Below are 7,669 nucleotides of genomic sequence, written 5' to 3' on the forward strand. Positions count from 1 at the left end.
TTACTCAATGTGATACATGAATTTTAGCCCAATGTGCAATGTCGTCCCTGAACCTTTAATATGTTTAATGAAATCCCTGGATTTTTTTGTACATGTTCAATTTAGTTCTTGAATTGTATGAATGTGTTCAATATTGTTCCTAAATTTGAACTAATTAAAGGACAACACTCAACATTCTCATATAATTCAAGGATTAATGAATATGTATCAAAAGTCCAGGGACTATATTGAACAAATTAGTAATTCGGGGACGATATTACACATTGGGCTAAAGTTCAGAGATTATATTAAACAAATTTACAAATTCCGGACCACATTACATATTGGGTCAAAATTCAGAGTCCATTCATATCATTATCCCAATATGTTAAAAATGCACCCATGTGCGATTTGTACACGCCAATAATATGGCATATGATCGATCCAATTATAGTATAAACTAATTTGGATTCTATAATTCTCTATATATAGGACTTTGGGTACCTCCCAAGTAAACAATCTGTCATATTGTATGGACTCAACTTAATTACCACTTCAGTAGTAGGTTAAAATCAGGTTAATGTAAGGAACCAATGCATAAGCATCTGATAGTACATCTTCTTCTTCTTTTTCCAAGACTCCAGTCAAGAAGAAAAAACTCCTTACGACAAAATTGAATTGCTACGTGTAAGGGGGTAAATGAAAGTGTAGTTACATTGAAAATACCAAAAGGGCCCTGATTTTTTAGACGAATACGCCCGAAATTTCCAAATCCTATAAGACCCCTTTCTCCCGCAACTCCTTGCCCCACCCCAATTCGCCACCTCCGACGGTGCTCGCTCCTCGCCACCGCGGCGCATGGCATTCATTGCCCCGCTTTCTCTCTCTCTCGGTTGCCGACGTCTCCCTCTCTGCATCCGTGACAAATTGGGCCGTCCTTCACCCCGACTCGGGCCTATAATTAGTATGATTACCCAAGTCCCACGTCGGATTGGTGAAGTCTTGTGTTTAGGCTGAAAAATAAACCAACTCTTTGTAATCGATAAATGGTGAGGTTTGATCGATTAATTGAGAGTTTGATTGAAGAAAGACTCGGACAAATCGACAAATACATATAAAGCCTGTGAGTGACCAATTATCGCAAAGTTTACTTAAGTGTTGGATATATGACAATTGGTTTTATTTCTTTGTAAGGCTCCGTTTGTTTTGCTGGGAAACATTTTCCGCATTTTATGGTTTTTGTATCACTTAGAAAAATGAGTCAATAGATTTTCCTTATCAATGACATATCTATACTTAAATTAAAGAAAATGATATCCTCTTTAAAAAATCAGAAATCATTTTCCACAATAAGATTAAATATCGGCACTTGAACCAGAAATTATGCGCTTGGGCATTGCAATGCTCGTTCCCAAGACCTTGGTAAGCGACTCGGGTCTAGAGCTCGGCTGTATCCAAAAGGGTCCATTGAGGCCAAGCCTAGGTCTGCAGAGGCCGTCCAAGACTCCGCTCGTGCATGCGTTACCAATGCCCATGCTTGAGTCCATCGAGACCAAGTCTAGGACCTTGACGTTCGTACCATGGTCCATTGATGCCAGGCCCGGGTCAATCAAGGCCCGGAGGACTAGGACCCAAGTGAACATGTTGATTCCTCAATGCCCGTGCCAAGAGATGAGCCCAAGACCTTTCTATCCGTGCTTGGGCTAGAGTTCATCCAGGCCAAGCCCAAGTCCATCGAGGTCGAGTCCAAAAACGTAATGCCCGTGCCTGGGTCTCCATAGTTCCATTGAGGCCAAGCTTGGGACCTTGATGGTCGTGCCCATGTTTCAAGCGCCGGGGCCCATGTCTAGGAGACAAGCCCGGGTCCCTTGTGTCCAATAGAGGTCGAGCTCGCGAACTCGGTGCCTGTGCCCAAGTCTCCCTATGTACATCAAGGTTAGGCTTGAGACCCCAGTGCTCGAGCCTAGGTCTTCGCTCTTGAGCGCGAGTCCTTGATGCTCATGCCTGCGTCCATCGAGACAGGGTCCCCGGCGCTTGCTCCCGGGTTGGTTGAGGCCGGGCTTGGGATCACGATGCCGGTGCCCGACACAGGGGCACCGGGGTTTTGGCCCCGGGCTCTAGGGTCTTATGGTCAACCTCTGTGGATCCAAGATCGGTGCCCATGATTATGCAGTGGACCTAGATAATCGTGCCTAGGATGGGATCCATCGAGGCCGTACATGGGACCCTAATGCCTATGCTCAATTCCATGGCTACATATGTCTAGAAAACTCAAATCAAAATTTCCTTTTCAAGCACTAGAAAATATTTTCCAGTTCATTTTCAAATTTCAATTAAATACCGAAAAATATCATTTTCTTGGAGAAATGACTTCCTGAAATATATATATTTATAGAAAAGCAACATTTTCCTCCAAACAAATGAGCCTAAATCTTTGCATTCGTCTCTTCATTTTCACTTTTAAGCCCAAAACTCTTTCTTGTTTAGAATCATCAAAGAACACATTTCCACAAAAAATCAAGGTTCAACTTTTGGTGAATCATTTTTCACTTCTTGCTTCATAAGGACGATCCATCCATAATGGTCACCACCTTTGTATAGTTACTCAAAGTACTTTTTTTGGGGGCTTGACCCGAATTTGGCTTAATAGTTACATATCGTATCAGAGAGAATCTCTCTGGTAAATGCGTGGTTCGTGAATGAACCGGACATATCCGATCTAACGAGGGCAAGAGTGATCCTACTTTTGGTGAATCATTTTTCACTTCTTGCTTCATAAGGACGATCCATCCATAATGGTCACCACCTTTGTATAGTTACTCGTAGTACTTCTTTTGGGGCTTGACCCGAATTTGGCTTAATAGTTACATATCGTATCAGAGAGAATCTCTCTGGTAAATGCGTGGTTCGTGAATGAACCGGACATATCCGATCTAACGAGGGCAAGAGTGATCCTAAAGGCAAGAGGACCCGGACAAGATACGATTCCCAGTTCCTCTAGGATGGTACGGGTGGAAGGGATGGACCGGACCACAATCGAATTGGGGGAGTATCGCCAATTCAAATGGACCATAATATTGGTGGTTTAAGTGGGGAGGAGTCTGCGACGCCCCAATTCCCGCACCACATGGCTGAGGCCTTGTGATGTTTGTTATTCATAAGCAAGTCCACTCCCAAACCGGTCACTAGCAGCCTCTGATTTGCCAAACTACTGTTGCCCACTTCCTTGGGATCGATCCCAAAGCATTGGACAAAACCCACACGTCTGAAAATCTCTCATTCTCCATCAAAGAGAGAAGAACATGGCGCTAGCTGCCCCTAAGGCTTAAGCTAGCGTTGTCCGATCCAAGATATGCAAATACGCCCACAGATTTCCAGGGATTTGTTCATTCTTTATGAGGAAAGTTCGCAAAGCAACACTGACCTAACTCGGATTCACGTGATCTCACAAAAGCGTGCCCCTATGGCCATTTTAAAACCAGCACAGGCATATGCGAGTGCCCCTAATCATCAACCTCCATTCCATCATTCACTGGTACAGATATGTAAGAATTGATTCCTCATAATAGCACAAAAAAAAAAAAAAAAAACCTTTACGTTATGAAACAAGCTAGCTTAAGAAAATAATAGCCGTGAATAATGGACGCCCATCAACATGCACATGGCCCTGTTCCCTCCCCCCACACGGGGGTCATGGATCCATCATATCCTCCTCTCTTGGCCAAATAATAATTGACTAGATGAAGCAAAATAAAAATAAAAATAAATAAATAAAAGAATAATGTTCATTTAAATTGAGGAAATTAGCAGCAAGAATCTCATGGTGATTATAAATATGTATGGAGGAATAAAACACACAACAACCGGGGCAGCGATGACAGTAGGGAATAGAACAATAGGAAAATATTGTGTCTTTAAGCAAGCCATTATAGTGAAGCCCACAAGAACAAAAAAAAAAGAACAAAGGAAAAAAACATACAAAAGTGGAAAAATGAAAAGAGAAAAAAGAAAAAGATTCAGACAAGCTAAAGTTTATTGCCTCTTGTTCCATTACAAATCACCCACATGCTTTGATATCTATGTACGAGCTAAAAACAAATGGGAAAGTACAGAGAGGGACGGGTAAAAAGGATCACCACCCCATGGCCTTTGATCCCGTGGGAATCTCTGGCCAAACTGTTTGCCTCGGGAGGGACTTAAACTGATGAGCACATGTGGGTTTGTTCAGCTTCTGCTCTTGCACTTCTCCATTGCTCTTGGTGCTGAACAAAAAAAAATAATTCCAGATCCCTTTGAATTAGCTTAATGATCAGATGCCTATGGTGAGATAAAAACCGGAATTTTTTTTTTTTGAAATTTGGCCGAGTAGTCGAGGAGAAAAGCTGCGTACCGAGCCCTATTGCTTCGGAACCTTTCATTATGCGCAGGCGCTTGCACGAGTCGACAAACATCCTGTGAAAGTTGGAAACAAAAGTTGAGCTCGACGAGAAAAAACCTTTTGAATTACGGATCCTTCCCCGAGAGAATGGTTTAGAGCCCGACGTTTTACGATTTCCTTTCCTACTCTTTTTTACCAGATTCCCATGCCGACCCTTGAAGATCTGATGATTCACGCATTATAAAGTTCTTTTGAAGAATGATAAATTCTTACCACTGCAAGATATTGCATTATCTGCCAAGGTTTACACTAGTATAATTCAGCAAAAGACATAGATCAATGGTATAATACCTAGATTTCTTGGGAACTAACTTAGCAGGTAACAAGAACCTAAGATCCAACGTATTATTATTACATAATCGAATAAGGAAAGAGAAAAAAAGTATATAAATGGCAGACATAATCTTTTGCATGTGTTGATTTTTTTCAATTCATTAGGTTCTGTTTATATGGAATTGGGACATGGGAGAGAAATACTTACTCCCATGGAACATCGCCCACCAACATCCAGTCACCGTCCTTGTCTTCATAGGTCGGCACATAATCAGAGCTGTTCAGCAGGTCCTTCAGCTTGCTCTCGTTCATGAAGTCTATCATTCCTTGTGCACCATAGCTCCCTTCACCAAAATAAACCGACAATAATTCAGACAAAAAGAAGAAGAAAAAATCAGACGTTTGCTAAAATAAAACCTAAAACCGATGTTTCTTACCCATGGTGAAGGAGCTGAACATTTTGCCAAGATCATCAGAGAGTTGCTTGTAGCTACTGTAGTTCTTGAGGTCGACCTTGCGAAGATAAGGCGCTCCGTCCATGGAAACCTTCACAAATGCAGCCGTCGCCGCCGACTTCTCTTTCTCCTCCTCGGGGTCGGCGTTCTTCTGGGCTACCATCATGTTCTTCCTGTACAATCTCACCGGTGGCCAGCCCACCACCTGAGCCCTGCATGAAATCCAGTTCATAAAGAACTCGGAAGAATTAGTATGAGGAAAAAATGAACAAGTTCCGGAATTTCAGTAAGGTTTTGTATGTTTTTTAAGCGGTTAATCAAAGATATTTCGATTATAATTCAACAGGTTGAATAACGCTCTGAAATAGCGATTACGTGTAATAAAGGGTGAGAGAGAGTTGGATTTACAAGGACCTATTCTACCTGAAAGATTACTCAAAAGAAAAGAGCATAGTACACTCACTTGGCTGGTGGCTTTGCAGGATCTTTAGCCGGACTAGCACCGGCAAGAAGAGTCTTGTCCTGACTCTTCATGGCCTCTTTGAGATCCGCCACGGACAGAGCGTCCTTGGCCTGAAGGTTGAGCTTGAGATCCACCACGGTCTCGGAGAACCCTCTCTTCCCAGTGGCCCTCGGAGCCTCCACCTCTGCCCCGCCGCTGCCGCCACCACCGCCGGGCAAGCCGAGGCACAGCTCGGTCTCCTTGAAGTTCATGGTGACGCCACCGAGCAAGCCGGCCATCTTCTCTCCAGAGGTAATGACAAATCAAGATGGTGTTTGGAAAACCCTAGCCTTAGGATCTGCTTCTTTTCTCCTCTTCTCCTTCTTGTTTGCTTCCCTTCTTCTATTCCTTTTGGGTTATAAGAGGTAGAGAGAGAAAGAGAAAGAGAAAGAGAAAGAGAGAGAGGGAGACCCAATAATATAAATGGGGAGAGTTGTTCATAGGGAGCTGCATGTGTATGTGGTATCGAGCCCTGGCGTATCGGGTGGCGACACGTAGACGGCTCGGGATCTGTTGATCTTGGAGAATCGAACCGACTTGATTAACGTGTGGAATATTTTAAGGAATTGATAATTTAAGCAAGTGGGAATAAAGGTCGTAGGAAGAGGGGGAGCTGTGAGCTGCCCTCCCTTGTCCCCTCCAACCTTCCTCACAGTTTCTTTGGCCTTAGTCAACAACTTTTTAAAATAGAGATAAGGGTATTGGAAATCTTAAAACTTCTTATAAAAGTGTAATTGAGTTTTAAAATTTTTTAAAAAATATAATTCAATTTTTAAAACTTGTCATAAAAATGTAATTGAATTCATAAAACTTTCGAAAAGTATAACCAATTCTTAAAATTTGTCAAATTGATACAGTCAAGTCCTAAAATTTATCAATTTCATTTTTTATTTGTCAAGTTAGAGGGAGTTAATGAAAGGACTTGATTGCACCAAATTCTTGAGGAATGGTTCATCGATGATTAGGAAAGCGGCGTCAAAGTGAAAAGGCCATGGCACGAAGTTATTGGAAAATGTTAAATGTGTTTAAATAGCTTAAAAAGAGGATGAAAATCGCGGATATAAACAAGATTATTTGCAAGATCCGAGACACATATCATGCAAAGCTCACCGCATCCCAACACAAGATTAATCCATCATGTCCACATGAGAAGAACTCGCGCATCAAGACATGAATATTGTCTTGGTAATGCAAACAGAAAACGATCTCCACTAGGGAGTAACCGAGCTTCATATGTAAAACCTAGGTTAATTAACACGTGTGCTTGTTCTAAAGTCAATATAATATGTAAATTATTATCACACAATCATAGTTCAGAAAAATTTCATATTGCGACCTTGTTGAGAAAGGTCGGTCCTATATTACAACGCCATACATGTCGAGAGATCGCATCTTCTTAATTGATTTTTCGGATGGGACTTGCATGGCTGCATTTTTCTTACGAGCACATAGATTGATTTCAAAATCGATTATGCAAATATGATCTCCACAAGGAATGTTAATAAATAAGAAAAAAAATGAATAAATATCCTCTCGGTGATAAGGACGCGTCGTCTATTTTCCCTGTCTCGTATATTTTAGGCAATAATTTTCTATACATGAAAGAGGATATACATAACCAAGTCCAAACCTGAGAACACAACTTGACAGCCAACTTCCTTCCCCAACAACCCTTTCTGAAATGTCACTTTCTATTTAATTTTTTCCTGACCAGCATTCCCTCATTTGATGGTTTTCCGATGAATGGGTACAAAAGTGACCCTGGCCCTGCCCTAACATCTTGCTTATTAAGATTAAACACATACGTCCTTGAACATGAACCACAACTCGGAATGGCTGCAACTGGGCGCACATTGCCATGCCTAACTTCCCGAAAGCATCTGGTCTAAATGATAAGATTGATTGTCATTTCGAGGCCATGCTATGTCTCCGAAAAAGTGTTCTTCTTGGGACGTTTCACGGATCAGGTTAATCAATGTCCTAAACACGGCGACTCTGCGTGCGCATGTGGAATTTGATGTG

The 7,669-nt window shown here is 41.8% G+C and overlaps 1 protein-coding gene across 2 annotated transcripts; it reads right to left on the reverse strand.

The window, feature by feature from the left end:
- Positions 1–3,782: 3,782 nt before the first annotated feature.
- Positions 3,783–6,046, reverse strand: LOC115750340 (auxin-responsive protein IAA14-like). 2 transcript variants are annotated; one of them, XM_030687626.2, is made up of 5 exons: positions 5,609–6,046; positions 5,128–5,357; positions 4,899–5,049; positions 4,370–4,431; positions 3,783–4,241 (listed from the first exon to the last, which is right to left on the reverse strand). In XM_030687626.2, exons 1-5 carry the CDS (start codon positions 5,884–5,886, stop codon positions 4,204–4,206), a joined length of 759 nt encoding a protein of 252 aa, XP_030543486.1. In that variant the 5' UTR covers positions 5,887–6,046; the 3' UTR covers positions 3,783–4,203. The 2 variants fall into 2 exon arrangements, with proteins under 2 accessions (XP_030543486.1, XP_030543487.1); XM_030687627.2 differs by having other exon boundaries at positions 4,899–5,034; positions 5,609–6,040.
- Between the last annotated feature and the right edge of the window lie 1,623 nt (positions 6,047–7,669).

This window comes from Rhodamnia argentea, chromosome 1 (assembly GCF_020921035.1).
Source record: "Rhodamnia argentea isolate NSW1041297 chromosome 1, ASM2092103v1, whole genome shotgun sequence".
NCBI classification, from domain to species: Eukaryota; Viridiplantae; Streptophyta; class Magnoliopsida; order Myrtales; family Myrtaceae; genus Rhodamnia; species Rhodamnia argentea.

Bases quoted from the DNA above. Each gene is read 5' to 3' on its own strand.
- LOC115750340 (XM_030687626.2), bottom strand. From the start codon at position 5,886: ATGGCCGGCTTGCTCGGTGGCGTCACCATGAACTTCAAGGAGACCGAG. The intron at 5,050-5,127 runs GTAAGAAACATC...AATTATTGTCGG, and splicing joins GTTCAGCTCCTTCACCATGG to TTTATTTTGGTGAAGGGAGC. The intron at 4,242-4,369 runs GTACGCAGCTTT...TTTTTTGTTCAG, and splicing joins TTCCGAAGCAATAGGGCTCG to CACCAAGAGCAATGGAGAAG.